The 25549-nt window shown below is 41.9% G+C and overlaps 1 protein-coding gene across 2 annotated transcripts in view; it reads left to right on the top strand.

Moving 5' to 3' along the window:
• Positions 1-2179: 2179 nt before the first annotated feature.
• Positions 2180-25549, top strand: part of dcc (DCC netrin 1 receptor) — a 1336447-nt gene continuing 1313077 nt past the window's right edge. For both annotated transcript variants that reach the window (XM_072574203.1, XM_072574193.1), the window contains exon 1: positions 2180-2856. In XM_072574203.1, the coding sequence (XP_072430304.1) occupies positions 2778-2856 (79 nt within the window). In that variant the 5' untranslated portion in view covers positions 2180-2777. The remainder of the gene's footprint in view (positions 2857-25549) is intronic.

Here is a 25549-nt window from a genome sequence, read left to right as displayed (position 1 = left end):
TCACCTCCAACCAATGCCCCAAACAGTTCTTCCAGGTGATTCAGAGGTTCACCTGCCTGCCTTCCAACCTAGTTTACTGTATCCAATGCTCCTGATGTGGTTTTCTCTACATCAGTGAGACCGATGTAGACTAGGTGTCTGTTTCACCAAGTATCTTAGCCTGGCTTAAAATGGCCAGCCTGACCTCTCAGTCACCATCCATTTCAATTCCCCCTCCCAAGCCCTCTCATTCATGTCCATCCTTGGCCTCTTCCATTGCCACAGTGAATCAGACCACAAATTGGAGGAACACCACCTTATCCTCCACCTGAGCAGCCCACAGCCCAGAGGACAACACTGAGTTCTCGAATTTCAAATAGACTTCCCACCCATTCCTTAGCTCCCATTCCAGCAGTGCCTTCACTATTCTATTCCACCTAGAGTTCCTTCCCTCAAGCTATCAACTGGATTCATTTCTCCCATTGAGCAACCAGATTATACTCATTCCCTGTGTCCATCAACACTGCCTCACCATTCTGCTATTCTTCTCATTCAACCTCTCCACCCCAGCCCCCTGTTTATCTGTAGCTGCCTCTACCCCACATCTACTCCTGAAGGAGGGTTAATACCCAAAATGTTGACTCCCTGATGCTGCCTGGCTTGCTGTGTTCTTCCAGCCTCCTGTCTGAGGTCTAGAGGGCATCAATTTAAGGTTAGAGGGGAAAGAATAAATGGAACCTGAGGGGCAACATTTTTACACAGAGGGTGGTACACATAGAATGAGATGCCAGCGGAAGTGGTTGAGGCGGGTACATTAGCAACATTTAAAAGGCATTTTGACAAATACATGGATGGGAAAGGATCAGAAGGATATAGGTCAAGTGCAGGGAAATGGGGTTAGTGTGGGTGGACATTTTGGTCGGCATGAACCAGTTTGGGCCAAAGGGTCTATCTCTGTGCTGTAGGACTCTATGATTACACTCTAAACCTGGGAGGAAATCAAACTGTCAGGATGACCCCTGAGGGCTCAGTCAACAACCAATCTGAATGTCTGATCTTGAACCTTATCTGGTGTCTTTACTGGCAACAAAGCAGTGGCTGATATTTGAAAGTACAGATTGCAACGATAATGAAAGACCAACAAGACCAATCAGTTTAGTTCAGCCAGTTAACCCACAGATTCTCCAGCCCTGGTATCTGACATCTGACATGAGAGCGTTTGAGCTCACTATGATGGGAGATGTTAACCCTGTAGCTAGGGAGAAACTGCTTCTCGAGAGCAAAGCTGATCAGCTTCAATTTAGGTGACCCTTGCCTAGTGGCTGTGATTTAACTTGAAGTGATGTTTAGGATTCACCTCTTGAACAAGCTAAGAAATTTCTTCTTTTCAATTTGTTCTGTTCCTTTTGCTCAACTCTTGGTTTCTCTGTGATTGGCCGAATCTGGTGATAAAGAAAATGAATAATGAACTTAGAACTCACGTTACAGGAATTTACAATCAACTCAGTCAAGGCTGTCTGCAGCAGGTGGGACTAGAACCTGGGCCTCCTGGTCAGAGGGTAGGGACACTACCACATGCCACAAGAACCCTTCCCACCTGCGTTAGAAGGTGATTTTAAAGTCCACCCATCCCCAGAACCAGAGCCCGGACTTTGAAGCTTTGTGCCGTGGGTGTTGTCGATTCCCTATTGATAATGTAACGACTGAGTTCAGAAAGAGCCAGGAGTCTTTAACGCGTTTGAATTCACATTCGAAGTGACTGTGCATTGATTTCCACCGTCTGCATCAGCTACCATCGCCAAACCCCACAACCAGAATCCAGCAAAGGAAAATCAGATACCGAGAGCAATCAATCAGATATTCATTGCGGGAAACAAAATCGTAGCGCCCCTAAAACTGGTGGGAGCAGAAAAATGCTTTTGCAAAGTGGTCTGGATAAAGAAGCACCGACTTATCTAAAGCTGCGGGAGAACCTGGCTCCGGGAAACAGTGAATAGGAAAAGGTAAAGTGGGGAGGTTACAATCAAACAACAGGCAATGCATCAAAATGACCGGGAGCAAAGTGAAGGAGGCTTCTTTTATGCTTTAGTTTAAAACGCTCAATGGATAGACTGGTTCAAGGGAGGTGGGGTGGGGGTGGGGACATGTCTTTAAAGCTCCATGCGTTGCAAACATCAGAATGACTGAGAATGAGCTGCGCCCCAGATCCGCGCTCAGCGCCTCCGCCGTCTCTTGGTGACTGACAGCGTTGGATAGACTGGGGCTTTTCATTTTCAGCCGCTCCGTTCCAGGGATGATTTCCAGCTCCTGGATTTTAACTCTCCTTACTACATCTCCGTTGGATCAATGGATTCACACACACACACACACACGAGAGAGAGAGAGCTCCTAATTCACCCCACTGACCGCAGCTCAGTAACAAGTGAGAGAAGGGACTCCGTTCCTTGTCTTTCCTCCCATCTCTGCAAATCCATCATCTCTCTCTCCCTGTATTCAGCAGATAGAGCTATGGACCAGGATAGAAAACAAAGCAGTTAGCTTGGTGTCAGCCCCTGGTTAGACCCCGACTTGCCGGCTGGTGACTCCCCCCCGTTCGACTTTCTGATCCTTATTTTTTTAAAAAAAAACAGAACCCGATTTCGGATCCGAATGTTATTTTAGGCGAAAGACGAGAAGCTTTGAAACTTTCCCCCATCCAGGCGGAGCCGATGCTGTGAAAAAGACCAACGGGAAGCAGAGAAAGCAGGAGGCACACGGATTATACTGGACGTTCAGAGACTCCTGGCTGTTGGTCAATTATGGCGATGGTTGGATTAATGCAGCAGCAGCTTGTCTTAATACTGTGGTGGCAATCTTTAATTGGTGGTAGTGAGCCGGGTAAGTCTGTGTCTCATTGTCCGGAACAGGGCTTCTTTTTTAAGACCCAGTTGGCAGGAGCGGGTTAATGCGATTGGTTTGTGATATTCAATGACTGTTTTGTGACTTTTGCAGGTTCAGTTCTATCTGCCCCGGAACATTTCTTCTTATTTAACTGTTATCGTTTGCCCGGTCAACCCCGTTTCATTTTCCAGCTGCTTTCATTTAAACCGGGAATGAGATTCCTCCTGGGGGGGGGAGAAATCGCCACACACGCACACAACTTGCCTTTGAATCAGATGAAGTGGGAAATGCAATGTCTCAGACCGTGAACGAGCGGCGCGTTCATGTTTGCTGCGATAGTTTTGCAAAGCCGATACAAAACCGGGATCTAACTAACACCTGAAAGGTTGCTAACAGCTGAAACCCACTTCGATCTCACAACCTCCCCCCTCATTCCAGTCCCTCTCTCTGTCTGTTGTTATTTTCTATAGTGAAGGGGGAGGGGAGGTGAATAGAACTGCTCGAAATTTAACAAGATGACAAATTGCAAAACAAGAAGCAGCATAATTTTAGTTTGGGAGGCTGGGGACAGGTAAGGTGTCCACACTCGGGCAATGAAGTGATGGTGTGCGGTTTCCTGTTGTTTAAGCAGGAACTGTCATTATGGGAATGACAGCAATTGGAGGGGGGGGGGGGAAGTCCCGTTCTTAGCCGGCGCCTTCAACACTTTACAGACGCTGCGATTACTGTGGTCGGAGGGTGAGCTGTTCGCCTGGGGATTCGCAACGTCCCTGCCTTGCCCTTTTTGTAGTTTTTAATTTGTATTTTGTCAATCACATCAGTTCAGGCAGTCCCCATGATTTCATTCAGGAGTACTCCTCCTCCAGACAGAGAATAGCTGTGAAATTCACTGGGTGTTTAATCTCCTGAAGTACTTGTGCACTAAAACAGGCTGTTGCGCCGGTTTCTGACAAAATCACGCACTCGCTCCTTCGACCAGCACCAGCGGCTTTCCGCTAAGTTTAATGGCCAGCCTCTGCCTTGGCTATGTCTTTAAACACTCAGTGTACATGTTAGCTATACATCAGGGGGCAACCTTTTGTAAACAGCTTGCTGCAATGTTTATTTGGGGAACGTGAACAATAAAAAACAAAGCCGGATAAACACTCCCTGGCAGGCTGAGGGGATCAGTGCAGGTGACAGCAGCTTGGGACAGAGAGGGTGACCCTTTTTACACACGCAGCTCCAACACTGGAACCTCCCCTGCTCTCAGGCACAGACGACTGTGCAATAGACTGAGATGGCTGTGGCAGGAAATGGTTTTTTTTTAAGTTTGCCTTTGATGTGCTGTGGCCAGAGCAGCAGAGGGGGTAAAGAGAGCGCGACTCCCGGCTGTAACAAAGCGTCTAGGCCAGACTGGCACAGCCTAGTGAGGGGCTGATCTGTGTGTGTGTGCTGGGGGGAGACAGGTTCATTATATATGCGGCTGTCGCAGTATAGATCACCAGCTCACTGTCACTCCTTGTACTTAACAGTTCGATTTGTAAATGTTTTATGAAGCACGTGAACAGCAGCTGAAGCTTGTGTTTGGTGTTACATTCTTGTGATAATCTGTAACCAGCTTTTATATCAATGCAGAGCAAACACACACAGGGACAAATAGATAATATGTCTACAGTGTATCCGATCTGAATGTTCATGGATCACGTGCGGTGCATTTGATATTCAGAACCTGTGACTGTGCGGGAAACTAAATAACAATTATTCAGGTGTTTATGTTTGGACAGTTTAATATGCATCGGTGTATGTAAAGGAGAATACAGAGGGACACACACCAGATTTACACCCGAACTATCCGTTTACTGAGATCTATCTCAAATCAGGCATTTAGTAACATTCAAATACCCGGACTGATAAGCCCTGCTCGCTTCACTGTGATCCCGTGTGGCAAAGGGACAATGCTGCATTTCTTTATCATTTGCCCCTTACAGAATATGAAAGAAACAGTGACTTTGTGCCACTGTTGGCAGCAGGAATTTGATCTGGAAGGTCTGAGCACAGGGACAGTACAACGTTCAGCTTCTTCCTGTGTGTTTTGTGGAACTCTCTGGCTGTGTTTGCTGCTCTAACAGTGAGCACAATAATCTGATGCAGCATTTAATCTGCACACGGCTTTTAATTGCTTTGCGATCTGTAGAAATAAGAAGCTGGGTAGTCTCCTTTCTGCCACTAGGTGTTGCTCACTATCTTAGGAAATTCCATACTGCATCCAAAAGCAATTTTTAAAAAATCAATTCACTGGGTGTGGGCGACGCTGGCATTTATTGCTCATTCCTAGGTGCCTCTGAGAAGGTGGCGGTGTACTGTCCTCTTGTTCCATCACAGTCCATGTAGCATGCAGCAACGCCATTAGGGAGGGAATTCCTTGATTTTGGCCCAGGGATACTGAAGGAATTATGACATTTTTCTAAATAAAGACGATGAGTGGCTTGAAATGGAACTTGCTCTGTTCCCATGTATCTGACCTTTCAGATCATAGTGCTTGTGAGTTTGGAAGGGACTATCCAAAGAGCCTTGGCACATGTCTTTGAAATGTTCAAACTTAATATTCTGGAGTTTTTATGGAACTAATATTGGCGTTTGGTGATCATATCTTTACACAACTTCCTAAATCCCTTCTCATGAAGATATGACTGCTTTTCACTCTCTGGGTGTGGGCAGTGATGACAAGGCCAACACTTGTTGCCCATCCTTCATTGCTGTTGAGAAGGTGCTGGTGAAGCTGTTTACTATGGCCACCTGGTGAAGTTAGTCCCACAACCCTGTAAGAGGCCGAATCCTGATATTCCCACCCAAACACATGACCTTCTCAAGGGCAATTAGGGATGGGTAGCAAACAATGGTCACAGCCCATGAATATATTAAATCAAAGGTATTGATGGCAGGATTCTGAGCCAGATTCAATGAAGGACTGAGTTGATGTGGTGTATAGTACCTGAAGCTATTTGGGACGGGTTCTGTTCTAATGCAACTGTCCTTTATCCTTCTGGCTAGCAACTATTTGGTCAGTGAAGCATCACATTTCTGTCATCTACCTACAAGTTCACATAAAAATTAAAATCAGGTATCCAGACAGAATTTTTAAATCTTACAAACCCAGGACTCCTGAGGTGAAGTTTGTGCCTTCACTGATATCAAGATCTTCCATACTGTGTTGTGTGGTCACCCAAAGAAGATGTTCTAGATTGTTAAGTTTTAAAAGCATTAATCTCAAAAAGGAACTGTTTCATAATCCTCAATTACTTAAGAAAAGTAGAAGTTGCTATTATCAATTGTTTTGCGCAGTTTACAATCAATAAGCACAGTGGCTCTGGTTAGCTCTGCTACCTCACAGCGCCAGGGACCCAGGTTCGATTCCAGCCTTGGGTGACTGTCTGTGTGGAGTTTGCGCGTTCTCCCCATGTGTGTATGGGTTTCCTCTGGGTGCTCTGGCTGCCCCCCCCCCCCCCCCCCACAACTGAAAGGTATGCAGTTTAGGTGAATTGGCTGTGCTAAATTATTCAATGTTCAGGGATGTGTAGGTTGGGCATGTTAGTCAGGGGGTAGATGTAGGTGAATGGCTCTGGGTGGCTACTTTTCAGAGGATTGGTGTGGATTTATTGGGCTGAAGGGCCTGTTTGCACACTGTAAGGATTCTATGTATGCAACAAATAAACTTAAGGTAAAACTCATTTGACAAGGAGCTGTACAAGATATTGCAGGATTTGTGAATGATCCTACCACCAGAGGGCCTTAATATTCATTTTAAATGGAGCTCCTCTGGTTTCTCTACTGCCATAGCTCAGATTCTCATAGCAAACACAATTCCTTAATAGGGTTGAATTCTTTACAAAACTTGATTTTGTCAAAATAAATATTGTACCAGTTCTACCTCCTCCCAACATCTGATGTTGAAACAGGTCTCAGTAGACACTTTCCTCCACTAAACTTCCTTTTCCAACCAAGTTTGGAGTCTCTTAATCATTATTCCTTGATTCATCTAACTTCATCTCAGACCCTATCATACTATGATGATATGCTATATAATGCTTCTTGTAAGATTCTACATAATAAAGAATACTTGTAAGTAAAGATGAATGACCAAAATAGAACATAGAACATTCCAGCACAGCACAGGCCCTTTGGTCTTCAATGTGTGCTGGCCTGTGGAACCAATCTGAAGCCCATCTACCCTACACTATTCCACTTTCATCCATATGTTTATCCAATGATCATTTAAATGCTCTTCAAGTTGGCGAGTCCACTACTATTGTAAATAATATATATTTACCATATGCAAAAATGTCAAAGCAATTCATTTTTTTTCTAATATTCTGCTTAAAAAGCTTATACATATATACAGTGCCAAGGTGAAATATCTGTGTTTGAAATTTTGCTTTAGTTCACACACGCCTGTTGTTTGAACTTGGAGTATGTGCAGGAGTTGTTTTGAGAGTAGAAACATTATATCTCTCCACATGCATGAAGGTAAAAACAACAAGAGATTTGGCCCCAGGCCACTGTTGTGCACTCTGGCTCAGAGTGGAAAAGGTGGGACAGAGACACTTCCTTTGTAGAATTTCAATTGGTGTGCCGCAAAGAAAATTCTGTTGAAATAAGACCGAGAAATTAAAATTCCCTAGCTACATCCTGAGTAAAAACATGGAAATACACTGCAGGATTGCAACCTGCATCATGCAGAACCTAAGTTTGATTCTCATTAGTTGGAAGATTTTATTGCAAAGTGGTGGTGAAAGTGTGATAAAGTCATAGAGAGATGTACAGCACAGAAACAGATTCTTCAGTTTCATCAGTCTATGCCAACCACATATCCTAAATTAATCTAGTCCCATTTGTCAACATTTGGCCCATATCCCTCGGCCCTCCCTATTCACGTCCCCATCCAGATGCCTTTTAAATGTTGCAATTGTACCAACCTCCACCATTTCTTCTGGCAGCTCATTCCATACACACACCACCCTCTGAATGAAAAAGCTGTCCCTTAGGTCCCTTTTAAATCTTTCCCCTCTCACCTTAAACTTATGCTCTCTAGTTCTCAACTCCCCTATCCTGGGAAAAAGACCTTAACTACTCACCCTATCCATGACCCTCATGGTTTTATAAACCCCTATAAGGTCACCCCTCAGTCTCTGACACTTCAGGGAAAATAGCCCCTGCCTATTCAGCCTCTCCCTATAGATCAAACCCTCCAACTATGCCAATATCCTTTTAAGCCTTTTCTGAATCTTTTTAAGTTTCACAACATCTTTCCTGTAGCAGGGAGACTAGAATCAAATGCAATATTCCAGAAGTGGCCTCACCAATACTCTATACAGCTGAAACTCCTATACTCAATGCACTGACCAAAAAAAGGGAAGAGTACCAAATGCCTTCTTCACTAACCTGTCTACCTGCGACTCCACTCTCAAGGAACTATGAACCTGCACTCAACGGTCTTTTTGTTTGGCAACACTCCTCAGAACATTACCATTGGGGGGTGGGGTGTATGTGTGATGGAGACATTTTGGGTTGAGTTTAACTCTGCATCTCTGCTCAGGGTTACCCCAGTGACCATGTGCACAGAAAGTGATGGGTTCAGGAGGGTTAGGGTGGTAAATATACCTCAGGATCACAATGACGGCTGAAAGATGGGTGTTGTCAGTGAGGATCAGCCTCCCTCTGTCCCAGGACGTAGTCATAACCTAATGAAACCCTCAAGTCTGCTTCGCCATTGGATTAGATTATGCACCTAAACTCCATCCCCCTGTGTATCCTTACTTAAGAGAAAGATCTCTGTCTTGGGGTACAGACTGATATATCAAAAAGTCGTGAAAAACAGAGGATTGCCAGCAGCCGTCAATCTTTACCCCAGTGTGAATTATTGCATTCAAGGAATGAGGAGTGAAAACTGAAAAAAACGTAAGTGATAAACTCCTAGATATCCAAGGTAACCAATCTCACACCTACAAACATAAAAACAGTGTTTAGAATGCTTTGTCAGGTCACAGTTCTTGTTATTCTCAGCCTCTGAATACAAAACACCCATTTTTGTTCTGACTGATTTTGTGAATTACTAGTAAAAAAAAATCTGGAATTAAAAATCGAAGGATGACCATGAAACCTTTGTCAATTTTTGGAAAAAACCCATCTGGCTCACTAATGTACTTTAGGGAAGGAAACCTGCCATCCTTACCTGGTCTGGTCTATATGTGACTCCAGAGCCACAGCAATGTAGTCGACCCACAACTGTGCTCTGAAATGGATAAAAACAAGAACGGCAGATGCTGGAAACCAGAGTCTAGATTAGAGTGGTGCTGGAAAAGCACAGCAGGTCAGGCAGCATCCGAGGAGCAGGAAAATCGACCTTTCGGGCAAAAGGGTTTTAGCCCAAAACATCGATTTTCCTGCTCCTCGGATGCTGCCTGACCTGCTGTGCTTTTCCAGCACCACTCTAATCTAGACTCTGCCCTCTGAATTGGCTTAGAAGCATCTGCAGTCCTCACCTTTGCCTTAGCAAACCATTCAGTTGGATCAATCATTACAAAGTCTCAACAAAGAAATGAAACCAGACAGACCACCTGCCATCAACCTAGGCACTAGAAAAGACAATGGCAGAAACAGCCCTCCTGTCTAACATCTGAGGGCCAGTGCCAAATTGGGAGAGCTATCTCACAGACTAGTCAAGCAACAGCCTGGCATATTCATATTCACAGAATCATACTTAATAGACAATGTCCCAGGCACTGCCATCCTAGGATGTATCCTGTTCCCCCAGTAGGACAGACCTAGCAGCAGTGATGGCACAGTGGTACATAGTCAGGAGCGAATTGTCCTGGGCGTCCTCAACATTGACTCTGGACCCCATGAAGTCTCCTGGCATCAGATTACAAATGGGCAAGGGAAGTTCCTGCTGATTACCACTTACTGTCCTCCCTTGGCTGATGATTCATTACTCCTCCATGTTGAACAACAGTTGGTGGAAGCACTGAGGATGACAAGGGCACAAAATGTCCTCTGGGTGGGGCGATTTCAATATCCACCACCAAGAGTGGCTCGGCAGCAGTACTACCAATCGAGCTGGTAAATCCTAAAGGACATGGCTGTGAGACTTGGTCTGTGGCAGCTTGGGAGGGAACCAACAAGCCGAAAAAGCAGACTTAACCTCATCCTTACCAATCTGCCAGCTGCAGAAGCATCTGTACATGACAACTTGGTAAGAGTGACCACTGCACAGTCCTTGTGGAGATGAAGTTCCACCTTCACATTGAGAATACTCTCCATTGTGTTGTGTGGCACTATCACTGTGCTAAAGGGGACAGACTTCCAACAGATCGAGCAACTCAAAACTGGGCATCCATGAGACACTGTGGATCATCATCAGCAGCAGAATTATATTCCAGCACAATCTGCAACCTGATGGCCCGGTATATCCCCCACTCAACTATCACCATCAAGCCAGGGGATCACCTCTGGTTCTTATGGAACGTGTGGGAGGCCATGCCAGAAGCAGCACCAGACATACCTAAAAATGAGATGCCAACCTTGTGAAGCTGCTAAATAGGACTATTTCCATGCTAAATAGTATAAGCTACAAATGCTAGACAGAACTAAGTGATCCCACAACCAATGGATCATATCTAAGCTCTGCAGTCCTGCCGCATCCAGTCATGAATGGTGGTGGGCAATTAAACTACTCACTGGAGGTGGCAGCTCCACAAATATCCCCATCCTCAATAATGGAAGGGCCTAACACATCAGTGCCAAAGATGAGGCTGAAGCGTTTGCAACAAACTGCAGCCAGAAGTGCCAATTGGATCATCCATCTCAGCTTCCTCCAGTTGTCCCCAACATCACAGGTAGCTGTCTTCAGCCAATTTGATTCATTCCATGTGACATCAAGTAAGGGTCGGAGGCATGAGATACTGCAAGGACTTGACTCTGACAACCTTCCAACAAAAATGCTGAAGACTTATGTTCCAGAATTTTCTGCTCCCTTAGCCAAACTCTTCCAGCACAGTTACACCACTGGCATCTACCTGACAATATGGAAAATTTCCCAAGTGTGTCCTATGCATTTAAAGCTGAATAAATCTGACTTGGCCAATTATTGCTCCATCAGTCTACTCTCAGTCATCAGTAAAGTGATGGATGGTGTCATTAATAGTGCCATTAAGCAGCAGCTGCTCAGCAATAATCTGCTCAGTGACGCCCAGTTTGGGTTCTGCTAGGGCCACTCAGCTCCTGACCTCCTTCCAACCTTGGTTCAAATATGGATAGAAGAGCTGAATTCCAGAGGGAGGGAGAGTACTCGGCCTTGACATCCCACAATCGACTGAGTATGGCATCAAGGACCCCTAGCAAAAATGGAATCAATGGATATTGGGTGCAAACTCTCTGCTTGTTGGAGTCATACATGGCACATAGAATGATGGTTGATGTTATTGGAGGTCAATCATCTCAGCTCTAGAATATCTCAGCATGAGGCCCTCAGGGGGAGTGTCCTAAGCTTACCTGCTTCATCAATGACCTTCCCTCCATCATACAGTCAGATGTGGGATGTTTGTCAAGAACTGCACAATGTTCAGCACCGTTTGCGACTCCTGAGATACTGAAGCAGTCCATGTTGAAATGCAATAAGATCTGGACAATATTTAGGCCTAGTCTGAAAAATGGTAAATAACATTTGTGTTAAACAAATGCTAGGCAATGACCATCTCCAATAAGAGACAATCTCACCCTTGCCCCATGACGTTCAATGGTGTTGCTGTCACTGACTTCCCTTCATCAATGTCCTATGTATTGGCATTAACCAATCAACTGGACTCACCACATAAACACAATGGCTACGAAAGCAGGTCAGAGACAAGGAATAATGCGGTGCGTAACTCACCTCCTGACTCCCCAAAACATGTCCGTCATCTACAAGCCACAAGTCAGGCATGTGATGGAATACTCCCCACTTGTCTGGATGAGTGCAACTCCAACAACACTCAAGAAACTTGATACTATCGAGAACAAAGCAGGCTGCTCGTTTGGCACCACACCCACAAAAATGCACCCTTCAACCACTGACGCTCAGCAGCAGCAGTGTGTACTATCTTCAAGATACACTGCAGAAACTTATCAAAGATCCTCAGACAGCACCATTCATCGATAAGGACAAAGGCAGCAGATAGATGGGAACACCACCACCTTCAAATTCCCCTCCAAGTCACGCATCATTCTGACTTGGAAATATATCACCATTCCTTCACTGCTGCTGGTTCAAAATCATGGAATTCCTTCCCTAATGGCATTGTGTGTCAACTTACAGCATATGGACTGCAGGCAGTTCAAGAAGGCAGCTCACCACCACTAGAGGTGCCGGACAGAGGTGCCCATATCCCACAAATACATTTTTAAAAATAGAATTAATTAATGTTACGTTTCGAGTCATAGAATCATACAGCATGGAAACATTCCAGTTTATCCATGCTAACCAGGAACCCCAAACTGAAATTATTCCATTTGCCTGCATAGGTTGATGTTGCAAGTCAACATTGGATATTAAATCTTCCTGCAGAAATATTAATAGCAGCATTGTTCACCTTTGTTCTGAGAAAGAACAGGACCAAGCGTAATGGCCACCTGTGACAGTTGTCACCTGCAGTTTTTGTTGAATTGGAGTGTAATTTTTAAATACTAATTATAATATTTAACATTAATTACATGAAACAATATTTCCCCTTTCATCTTAAAATGGCCACATGAACTACTTCAACTTGATATAAAATAGTGCATGGTTCATGATTGAAATCAACTTTATCTAACATATTGCAGAACATAAGGAACAGAAGCAGGAATCGGCCATTTGCCATCTTGAATCTGTCTGCCATTCAATAATATCATGACCAATCTGGTTGCGGCCATAACCCCATATTCCTACTTGTCCTCCATAACCCTTGATTCTCTTGTCAATGAAAACTCTGCCTAACATAGTCTTGGATATATATATATATATATATATATATATAAATAAAATGACAATATGTATTCAGGTGTCCCAGATTTGTGAATTTCTGACTTACAAATGCTGTATTTACAAATGAGATCTCAAATTAACATTAATATCAAAAGATTGCTCGTACTTACAAATAGCTACTTTTCTGCTGTATTTTGTTGATCCAACTTGAACATAAAGCGACTTACCAATACACTCAGAAACAGAACTCATTTGCAACTTGGGACCTTAATGTCATATATAATATATAATGATGAGGTATCCATTGCTTGCTGACCAAGAGAATTCCAAAGAATAGCAACACTCTGTGAGAAGAAATTCCTGCTTATCTCCATCGTAAATGTGAGACCCTTATGTTTAAAATGTGTTTCCTAGTTCTAGACTCACCCACGAGAGAAAACACCCTCTCAGTGCCAACCCTGTTAAACGGCCTCAGAGTTGTCTTATGTTTCAATAAGATCTCCTCCCATTTTTCAAAACGCTGTTTGGATGATACTCTGCTTTTCTGTTGTTCCTGCCAAGGTCAATAACTTCACACTTGCCCACATACACTCTGCCAAATTTTTACCCATTGACTTAGCTTGCTTATGTAACTTTGCAGTCTTGTATCTTCCTCAAAATTTAGATTGCCTCCTAGTTTCATTAATCAGCAAATTTGGATATAATACTGTCAGCGATCATCTAGTTTATTCATTTAGATTGTAAATAGTCGAGGCACCAGCACTGATCTCTTGGCACATCTAGTTACAATTATCTGTCCTGAAAATGACCCATTTATCCCATTTTGTTTCCTGTTAGTTAGCCAGTTCTGTGTCCTTGCTAACATATCACCCCAGCAGCAGCTTGTATTGTAACCTGCTATGTGGCACCTCATCACATTCTTTTTGAAGATCCAAATACACTACATCTTTTTCTCCTCTTTATCCACTCTGCTCATTACATCTTCAAAGAAATCCAACAAGTTTGTCAAAGAGGATTTCTCTTTTATAAAACTGTGTTGTGAAGGAGAATGAATGATGGAAAAAATGACAAGAAAAATATCAAACAGTAACTATTGTTTGTTCACAGCAGGAAGTGCAAGCTGAAGGAGAGTGACTGCAGGCTGTTTCTAAGTGTCTAAAACAGCTAGTAGAAAAGCATTACTGATTCAGGCTTGGAAGCAAGTGAACCCTTACTTTCTATGGAAAATATATTTTGATGGCATTTTGTTTATTGGTTAGCAGAGTCCTTTGTTGAGTGAATTTGGGTGATTTTTATTCAATCATTAACGAAAAAGCTCTTCTTAATTTCTCACTGTACCCAATCTCATTTAAGAAAGATTGCTGCCGTGGGAAAGATAAATGCCACTTAGTGCAATAATTGGGTTGTTGTAAGACTGTCGGGGCGGAGTTGATGACTCCTTACTCTGATTTTATGCTTGTTTGAGTAAGAAAGGCTTGGAGCTGACACCTTAGATCAAATTTTGCAGAAACAGACGCTTTGCAGACATGAGACTCAGATTGTGGCATTTCCCACTTCTGGGTGGGATTGCTGCTGAGGAATATAACCATTAGAGTCAGGAGCCCATCCCGTGGAAGCGGGCTGGCAATGTAGCTGTCAAATCCCCGAACTAAAGGCTGATGCTCATGTCTCAGGACTCTGGCTCTACAGCTGTGATAGTCTCATGACAGCATGGTTACCTGAATTAATTGGCTGAATGAATTGGCCACACTGGGAGACTGCAGTGCTCAGAGGGTCCAGGAGTAGCCATAGGCACCCTTCTGGGGGTGTCAGCCCCTTCCATCCTGAAGCCTCTTACGGTTCTTTGTTAAGTTTTGCATCACTGAAGAGGAAGGTAGTTGTGAACCTCTCCATTTTGAGGCTCTCCCTGTAGCGCTCGCTGCTCTGGCTGGGCCGAGCCATACATTTCAGTGCCACCTCTTGGGTCTCATGCTTCTATGCGGTCAGTGTGCATGCCTGAATTGGATGGTGAATGTGGAGGTGGCCAGTGAGGATGCTGCCTCATGCAAAACTGCTCTGGCAGAGGCAGTGAGCAATTTTGGGCCCCAAAACATCTGGCTCCTGATAGTCATGGGCAAGTTCAGCTCTATATGTGTCAGCAATGTGAAAGTGCTACAATGTTCCAAAGTTATCATCTATTGTTTCAATTATTACAAAATTCACCAAAGACATAGAAACATTGAAAGTATGTTGTAAAAGAGCATTCTTGATTACCATGACAACTTATGAATAACAAGCGATCAATCAGTCGTTAAAGTTAACAACCTCTTTAACAGTTCATTTTTACATTTATTTTACAATACAATTGTACAATAGCTACACAGCTATTGTTGTTGTTGATGATAATGGTATATACTGCAGAACCTTACAGGAGATCAAACATGCAAAAAAAGTGCTTGAATGATCTGGCATTGTTAGCACTTTTCAAAACATCAGAATGGATTGTAGTTCAAATATGACACTTAGTACTTTTGAGGAATTCTGCCTGTGTGAATTTCTTTATAGTCTCTGCATTATGGTTATGTCACTTCAGAGAAATGGAACCAGAGACCAAGTTGCTAATAAATGTTATAGCAACAATGTTTCCAGAAAATAGAAAGGCAAATCAGATATGTGCTGACACGCAAGTAAAATCACAGAAATCAACCTCAATATATTTTAATAGTATGGAAGAGGCATGTGCAACATAATGTTCATATCCTGCATATTTGCAGTGTCTTCCTCTGGTCATTCAATTCACAGTTCACTGTAATTGTAAGCACATTTACATGTACAGCACAGGGACAGATCACTCAGCCCACTGTTCCACCTCAGCATTAATGCTTCTCCATTGTTCCAGAAATCCTTATTGGATTCAATAGTGACTATTTTATGTCATGGTTTTGTTCTACTCTCCCAAATGGATAATTCTTCTCCATAACTGCCATTGCATAAGCTTATTTGGTCAGCCCTTATCCCACTCTTGTTAGATTATTTCCAGTAGATCAACAACAAATTGTCAGAGTTTCAGTGGAATTGCCTAATCTCAGGGCTTTAGCAAAGGAGAATCAGTTGATGACTTGCTGATATTATGGGTTTAGTCTATTGACATTCTAATGCCAGAGCCTGTTGTGACACTTGACCAGATTAATAGGATTGAAGTCTACTTTTTTCTCTTGGGTAAATGTGAAATGTAATTGGTTAACCTGAATTCAGTTCCTAATAATAATTGGCAATGAGCATTTAAAGTGTTCCTAATTCTTCAATAATGATCACAAAATCAGTGTCATCACCGCTATAATGGGAGTACTGTTCTGATGTTGATTCAGGCACGTTAAGTGTGAAGGTATGAAGTTTTGGTGAAAGAACAATATCGAGAAGATTTTGTGCTGCAAGGTTTAATATTTTTTATGCTTGGAGGTTTTAAGTTTTAAACTTGTTTCCAGATAGCAGTCATACAATACTGCATTAATATGTTAATTTTAGGGGCTGATGCAACCTCAAACAAAAATAGTGGGTGTATGTTTATAAAACTAACCTCTTATTTGGCATTATAGAGCATTAACTTGAAATTATCACCTACAGAAGACACAAAGCACATGAATAGCAAGAAATGAAATTTGTGAAACTCTTGGTGATACAGTTGTTGCATTGGATTTAACTGGACTGAACTTTACTTCCTCTATCCTATACCAGACGTGGGACTACTTGGTGATGCATATAGCTTTACTTTTCAGCCATTATCTAACCTAGGCTATCTTTGTGCTAGATATGCTCAATTGAATGGTGTGGAAGAATCAATTCTCTTTCACCGATCTGAGAGTTTTTGAATATGGCATCGAGGTAAATTTACTCTAAGTTTCATGTATTCTGAATTTAAGATGGAAGTGTGCCCTGATACAGCAGGATGAAGATTTACTTTGAGTAGGAATTGACCTTATAATGGGAAAGAAAATACTCTTTCTAATTTCGAAAATTGCTCACTTTTCAAACAAACACTAAATTCATTAAGAATCTAAAAACATGTTCAAAGATCTGTTCCCAATAATATCTTTTGGTGTGATGGAGGCTAATTTCAGAACTGTGTGATGCCTGGAGATTTTGTTGCGATAATTACTTGTAAAAGTAAACGGTTAAGTCACATACCATCCTGAACTGGAAACATGTCACTGTTCCTCCACTGTTGCTGCATCTCCATACGGGTTGTTACACAGACTGCAGCAATTCAAGGACATGAATTCCACCTTCTTCTCAAGGGCAATCATGAATGGGCAATAAATGCTGGCCTTGACAATGACACCCACGTCCCATAAATTAATAAAATAAAATAAAAAAAAATTCAATCTATTTAAGAGAGGATGATGGTTCCCTGGAGAGCTGAGAGTTGGATCCTTATAATTCATGCCTCCCAGCTTTGCTTCAATAAGGACCCTCTGCATCAGAGGGAAAGACAGAAAGCGCACACTGAAATATACTACTGACCAATGTAATTTTTTGAGGTTCTTGAAAAGAGTTGTAGCACAAAACTTTTCTTAAATATGTTTCTGTATTTTAAAAATTCTGTAATTGATAGATGTCTATGACGAGTGATTTCCTAACAAATTGACTCCCACATGCCCTGTGGTTGAAGCAGGAGATTGACAGAACAGTTAGGGTGTCAAATAAAGTTCACATAATTTTCTTGAGAACTGTGCTGTTTCTCAGCCAACTGTACAGCGGGTGATCATGGCAAAGGTGTGTGAAATTTCTGGGTTGTTGGGTTAAGTGGCTTTAAAAGCTCATTGGTAGGTAACCCCCAATTACTTGCTATACAGATACATAATAATGCTGAGCTGGGTGGAATAGGTAGTTCTCTGGTCAATCCTTGCTCATGACAGGAGCAGCAGTAAAATTGCCATCAGCTTCAATAACCCCATGTTCATGAAGTCAAAAGAGAAGAAATGATATAGGATTTCTGATCATTAAGTAGGTATCATTGTGAATTTGAAATGTGAGGTTGGCACAGGATGAGGTTCAGATATCCTGCAATTAACAACTTGATTCACAAATTCTGATCTCCTTCCGATCAGAAAGATGTTGTGAAACTTGAAAGGTTTCAGAAAAGATTTACAAGGATGTTGCCAGGGTTGGAGGATTTGAGTTATAGGGAGAGGCTGAACAGGCTGGGGCTGTTTTCCCTGGAGTGTTGGAGGCTGAGGGGAGACCTTATAGAGGTTTATAAAATTATGAGGGGCATGGATAGGATAAATAGACAAAGTCTCTTCCCTTCTTCTGGGGGAGTCCAAATCTAGAGGGCATAGGTTCAGAGTGAGAGGGGAAAGATATAAAAAAGACCTAAATTAAACTGCCTGGTATTCCTTCCCATTCATTTGATTCCCTAGTGGAACTGAATAATGGATGAAAACTAATATAAAAGCAAAATACTGCAAATGCTGGAAACCTGATATAAAAGCAGGAAACACTTCGTCCATCGGGTAGCACCTATGGAGAGTGAAACAGAGTTAGCGTTTTAGATTGATGAACTGGGAAACATTACAAATGTAATTGATTTTCAATGAGTGAAAGGATGGAGAGTGAGCAGAAGAATAAATGGGAAGGTGTGAGACCGATTACATAACACAAGAGTTGGTGGGTACAAGGCCGAAGAGAAGGGTTATGGGGCAAGTAAAGAACATTTTATAGGAGTGGAAATGTTCTAAAATATTTCTAGAATGATGAACAGTTGTTGTCCAAAAGCAAACGAAAGGGAAAAAAAATGAGAGTTAAAGCAAAATTTGCAAAGGAAAATGAAATAAAATAGAGGCATGGATTACAGCCTGAAATTGTTTAACTCAATGTTGATTCTGGAAGGTGCAAAACCAAAAGATGAGATGCTGTTCCACAAGCTTCTTTTGACCTTCATTGGAACAGTGTAGGAGACCGAGACAGAGAGCTCTGCAAGTGAGTGAGGTACAGAATTAAAATAAAAGTGACAGGAGGCAAAGGCTCACACTTGTTAGATGAATGGGGGCATTTGCAAAATGGTCATACAAACTGCATTTCACCTCCCCAGGCAGACTGCATTATGAGCAATGAACACAGGATATTCAATTGAAAGTGCATGTAACTGTTTGCCTTGGATTCCAAAATAAATGGAGCAATAATTCTAAGATCGCCATATGTGATTTGTTGATTGAAAAATGTTCCCTTACTTTTTTCTCTTGGGATGGATTGAGTGTTAACTACACTGCCCCTTCATTTCTAGATTTGGCATCAAATGTGATTGAAACTGAAGAAATGCAAATAGTCTTTTTCCTCGGTGATTGCAAAGATTCACTGGAGCTCCTTATGGGCAGGAGTCCACAGCACAAAGTGTTCATAATTCAGCAACTAATTGGCACAAAACTAGCAATCTCACTTTCAAGAAGCCAATGCTGGCTTGTGTAGTAAATACAAATGTTCCATTGGCAAGACACGGACTCCCCTTTCAAGGCAAAGTAGAGGAAGCTTTCTATCTAGTCAGTGTAAACCTGACTAACTGGATGCTGACATGAGTTGCAAATGTGGAAAAATGTTCTAGTACTATGCAATCGAGGGGAACAACATTCTTCTTAAAGAAAGCTCTGTGAGATCCTGACATTGTTATAAATCCTGTCGTTCATGCAATGATGCATCTATGGTGCCTTGAAACAATTAGAATCCTTTTAAAGAATTCAGCAGTTGTAATAAATTATCATTAAATTGAATTCCCTTTCATTTGTTTTTCTCTGACGTTCTACTGCAAGGGACCAAAATTAACATCAGCATTGACACAGTCATTAACCTGCAGTGATTCTACTTCAACTCTGAACATTACTTTAGTTCCTGTGTGCACGAAGCCTTAGTTTCTTATCCGTCAGACCTGTTGAAGATGTAATTGTCAGTCACAGATTAAATGAAAATCTTAATTTTAAAATAAAATATCCCTTTTCCTAAATGCCACTGAAGCAGAATATTTTATTGTTGTAATAACATCTGCATCAGACATGGCATCAATCAATATTGCTGTAGTGAACTCACTAGATTGTGGATCTGAAGCAAGTGGGTCCTGAAGGTGGTATACATTACAAAAAGCGATCCTGGGATGCTGGTAGCAGGCTGAATGATCTTTGTTACACTGGGCAGCGCATTCATAATATCACAAAAATCAATAGACCAAATTAATTTTGGCATGGTCCGTGACAAAGGTATTGTCTCTACTTAACTTTCAGGGCATGGAATGTCAAATGTTAATTTATCTTGACCAGACTGACCAGTTGCAGTGCCATGAAAGACTAACAGATAGCATGAAAAAAAAATGAAAACATAAACTCAGTTATACTTAGTGAAAAAAGGGCAATGAAATCCCTTTGGTTAAAGGTACCCTATTCACTCCCTCTCTAAATCCTTCAATATGATTATTGCATTGCAGCCACTCTTGGGAAGAGTTATTCATCTTGCATTTCTTGTTCCTAAATACTGCACTATGTACGTTCCTTCCCCTAACTAGTCATAGAATTCATTGTGACATGCCAATACATTTATGACATTATCAGTGTATCCTCAGTGGATTTGGAACCATCTTCAATCAATGATAACTAAGGATGCCTTTCAGCCAGTTCTTTTGCGGCTATTAACATAACTGTAATTGAAAGTAATTTGATGTGTGCTGCATAGCTGCAGCTACTCCATTATACTCTGTCCACATTCTGATTGTAACAGCCTCCACAGGACGTTTCATGTTGCTTACATGTTTTATTTGTAACATGTGGAAAATAAAGGGTGTGCATAACTAGAAGCTTCCTGCACAAGCCATGTACATATCAATCAGTCACCATATTTCCTTTTAAGTGTGGAGATGTACATCACAGATCAGGAACAAATAGCTTTCAGATTCATATGGTCACCGAATGCAATTTATTCTGCTCTTAAACGTTAGAATTGCTATTAAACTGTGCAAGATAGGCTAATCTGACCAAATGAGAAATTACAGGAGTTAACATCAGAATATCCATCTTAACAAAACTGAGAGTCCTTATTTTACCAAGTGTGTAATGTACATGTGAAGGAGTTGAGCCAGAATGACAGAAAATCCCTACAGTTACATTAATTAGCATGTTGTAATCTGTGTGCATTTGGCATATACAAGAATAGAGCCTGAGGCATGGACACCCTGTACAATACCAGAGAGGGGAAACTGCCAACATTAACTGACTGTACACATCAGTTGGATGAGCAGCAACCTATTAAGTGCCGATCAGAATCACGTCAAAGCCCTGGAGCAACCTTTGGACAGATAGAGATAAATTTTCTTCTGCTTTCTTTACACAACAATGTGTACCTGCCCTAAATGTTTGTCAAATGTTTGGGATTGGATAGAGGTTGCCAATTTCGTCCCCATCTTATTTTGCTTTCCATTAAAATCAGTGGAAATACACTTGCAGTTTTGATCCATGGAATGCTAAATGTATGTACACATACATTTGGGTTGATTTTGCAATATTGGGTGTATATCAAGCAGACAAAATGATCATAGTACTTGCACAAGGCACCAGCAAGTGGTCTGAGCTGTCAATTATGGCTGGGCCTCATTGCAATAGTTGTGTCAACCTGGCTACTCTGATTGAATAACCTGATGGGGAGCTGACCAATGGGGGAGGAGAAGGAAATCTGGCAGCTGCTCTGCAGAGGTGAGGCTGAAGAGGGGCATCAAAGTGGAGGAAGTGAGTGGAGGGAGGAAATACTGGAGGCAGGAAAATCACAGGAGCAGACTGGGACCAGCAACGAGTTGTAAATTGTTGCCCTGTTGTCACACAGCCTGTCTCTCTCAGGTTAGTTTGGTGCTTTCCTGTTTCGCAACCTGCTGCAAAATCACAGCAGACTGGATGTGGGTGGCAATGGTAGCTGAATGCTAGATGAAGAGCTCCACGACACCACCAGCCACTTGATGCACTGAAACTAGAAGAAAACAGAGCCTCATTGGGTCAATTCCTGGGTCATCAACTCCATTGGACTTAAAATGAGAGATACAACCTTGTTTCACCCAAAACTTGGGGGGGTGGGGTTTATCAGTAACCAGTCAACCTTCACTGTTAGATGTTTATAAATCAATTATCAATTGGAGAGGGCCAAAGATCGACCAGCTGTTGTTTTGGGGAAGTGAGGAACAATGTCAGACATTATGGGGAATTACCTTTACAGGATTAGGTGGTGCATTATGGGGGATTACCTTTGCGGGATTAGGTGGTGCATGAATAGTCCTTCTGGCATTAAATTCTGTACCTTGAACATGCTCATTTTCTGAGTCCCTTTGAGAGTCTTTGGCTAATTCATTTGGTGCAAGCCTTGATTGGTGAGCATGCGCTCCTCTACTTTAGTGGGTCGTAAGCAGTGTTTTCCGTTTTCTTTTTCTACATAGGGATCTGTTTTTTTTCTAAAAAGAAAATCAATTTTTAATTCCTGCTTTCTTAAAAAGAAATGGTTTGTGTCTCTGATTTAATTTGATGTCTTTGATTTTTCTTCTTGGCTGAGTGGTATGTTTGATGCAGCAAATCACTTCTAGATGGTCATGTAAATAAATAAATAAAACTATAAAAAGATTTGGAAAGCAGTACTGCCGCAAAGTCTGGAGCGAAGACTCAGGTCCCTCTGGAGTGTCTTCTTAGAGTGCTTTAATAAATTGCTTCGATCGACAGCTGTGGCCTCCCTACCCCAGGGAGTTTAGAGTCAGATTTGATTCTTTGATGTTGGTTTGAGGGCCTAATCAGCACAAGGCTTCATGACGAAGGAGGTGATTTTATTTACATGCCAGTATGGAATTTGAGTACCCTTTTTCGATACTGACAAAATCTTAAAGAGACAGCACAAGCTTTGCTGAATTCGATGACAACAGGTCACAAGGCAACAGTGTTTCTCTCATAATCCTCATGTATTAGTCAGGGAAAGAGCTCCCAATACTTTTCACTGATGATGGTTGTGCAGTGCACATGAGCACGGTGTGGCAAGGATAGTTTGCATGTAGTTTCAGATCCCAGCATATAGTGGACATCATGGTCAAGACTTGAAGACTGAAGACTCATCACTTGAGTGAAGTACCAGAATGTACTTTATCCAGTTTGAAATCAAAAGCCTAAAGTGAACAATTGAGTTGGGCTAAAGAGAAAGCAATCAATTACCTTTTCAGTATAGCTTGGTACAGAGTAAAGTACAGAACATGTTATTTCTCAACTAAAGCCACTGGGGTTGCAGGTTGAGAGCAGATGTTTCTCCTGTTTATACCTCAGGATGCTGTAAATCATTCCTATCTATCCTCCTGAATCTGCAGTTGAAAGATGTGGTGCTGGAAAAACACAGCAGGCCAGGCAGCAGCTGAGGAGCAGGAGAATCGACGTTTCGGGCATAAGCCCTTCTTCAGGAACCAACATCAAAGAATCAAATCTGACTCTAAACTCCCTGGGGTAGGGAGGCCACAGCTTATGCCTGAAACGTTGATTCTCCTGCTCCTCGGATGCTGCCTGGCCTGCTGCGTTTTTCCAGCAACACATTTTTCAACTCTGGCCTCCAGCATCTACAGTCCTCACTTTCTCCTGTGTCTGCAGTTGAGTTCAGGTCACTGAGTATAACCGTGATTAATTTTATCGAATTAAATCAGCTGGGTATTTTTTTGTTTGCGTACAGGAATGTGAGTTTTCCTGGCAAGGGCAGTATTTGTAGTCCATGCAAATTACTCTTGAGGAGATGATCGTGAGCAACCTTTTTGAATTACTGCAGTTCATGTTGTGCTATTCTGAGGGAATTCCAGAATTCCAGGGACAGTGTTTCAGTGATGATACAGTCTCCAGTCAGGATGGTGTGTGATTTGGAGATGAACATGCAAGTAATGATGGCCCCAGGCTTTTGTTGCCCTTGTCCTTGTAGTTGGTGGAGGTCATGGGTTTGGAAGGTTCTATCCAAGACCTTTGATGAGTTATTGTAGCTGCAATTCATCTTGTACATTAGGTGGTGTATTTACCTTTGACAGAAACACTTTGCTGTTAATTATGGGAAAGTCTGCAATGTTAAAAATGGTTTTTAACCTCACTTGATAAAGCACTCTAAAGCATCTTCTAGTTCTATAGAATTATAAGTAGTTGTAAGTTTTATGTGTTGTGCCAAATTAAGCTTAAAATCCTGAATGACCTTTTCTTATTTTATACTCTCCCTTGTGTAAAATAATCTGTTTTTAATGCAAATACACACTGTAAATTGTTTATCCCTGATTCAAAAAGAGCTGGTGACAGCAACCAGCAGTAATACGCAAGTGTCTGTATTAATAAACATAAAAGATGTGCAAATACTTGCCTGTCATTTTATTTTTACACTTATCAACTCAATATAAGGTTTTTGTCACTCCTGACGTGACCTCATACATATAATTAAATTCTTTTGCTGCTTTTTTAAAGGCAGAAGGACACAATCACTCAACACCACCATGACAGATGGAAGAATGCAAAATTACAGATAACTGAGCTGTGGCTGAGAAACGTATAAAAAAGAGATCCCAGCAATTTGCAAAATACATTTGAGCTATAATCCCAGAATATAACTTCAAAGTATATCTGGCCTGTCAGATCATTAGAGACAAATCTAAGTTAGTGAAAAATGAATGTAAACCAAGCGAGTTAACTGAGCAAACCATTGGGATTTTTAAGATGCAGTGAGCAACTGTGTGGCAAAGGTCAGGGTTAGTAAAGGAATGACCTCAACAGCTTGAATAGCTATTTTCAGTCCTCAGCTGTTCTTGAGTTGTAAGTATTGAAGTAAATCTTAATCATACAGAAGGATGATGGAATGCCTGAGTTTCAACAACATTTTTTGAGCAAAAGACCCAAGGAAGATTCTGCTGTAGGTTTGTGGAAAGGAGAATGTTGGCATTTGTTATTCCCAATAAGATTGCAACAGAAACTGGGATATGCCGAGAGTCATAAGGTGATTAATTTGCTGATGAAAATTCATTGCAAATTCAATAGCCTTCATGTTGAGTCAGGATGATTTTGAAATTGTAAGACACCAGAAATGTAGAATTAAGGTTGCAGCAGGGTCAACATGACGTTAAATGGACATATATTGCTACTTTGTGCTAGTCAAGACTATTGTGCTGATGCCGACTTGCATATCATCTTTCATTGGTTGTCCGGTGAACTTCTTTTAAGCTAGCTGATGTGTTATACATACCTCATACCTTTTCAATAAATAGAAAGTCATTGAGCTTTTGTTTGGAATTGTTTAGTAATAATGGGCAGCATTGTGGCTTAGTGGATGGGTGGCATGGTGGCACAGTGGTTAGCTCTGCTGCCTCACAGCGTCAGAGACCTGGGTTTGATTCCAGCGTCGGGCGACTGTCTGTGTGGAGTTTGCATGTTCTCCCTTTGTCTGCGTGATTTTCCTCTTGGTGCTGCTGTTTCTTCCTGCAATCCAAAGATGTGCAGGTTAGGTAAATTGGCCATACTATTGAGGGATGTGTAGGTTAGGTGCATTAGTCAGGGTTAAATATAGGATAGTAGGGGAATGGGTTTGGGTGGGATTCGCTTTGGAGGGTCAGTGTGGACTTGTTGGGCCAAATGGCTTGTTTCCACATTCTAGGGATTCTATTCATTCTTGTAATAACATTTGTGTTTGAAATTAAACTGCAATAACTGGATATGTGTCTGTCCCAAC

Source organism: Chiloscyllium punctatum, chromosome 1 (assembly GCF_047496795.1).
Source record: "Chiloscyllium punctatum isolate Juve2018m chromosome 1, sChiPun1.3, whole genome shotgun sequence".
NCBI classification, from domain to species: Eukaryota; Metazoa; Chordata; class Chondrichthyes; order Orectolobiformes; family Hemiscylliidae; genus Chiloscyllium; species Chiloscyllium punctatum.
The sequence above is the reverse complement of the archived record's forward strand: the minus strand, read 5'-3'. Positions and strand labels throughout refer to the sequence as shown.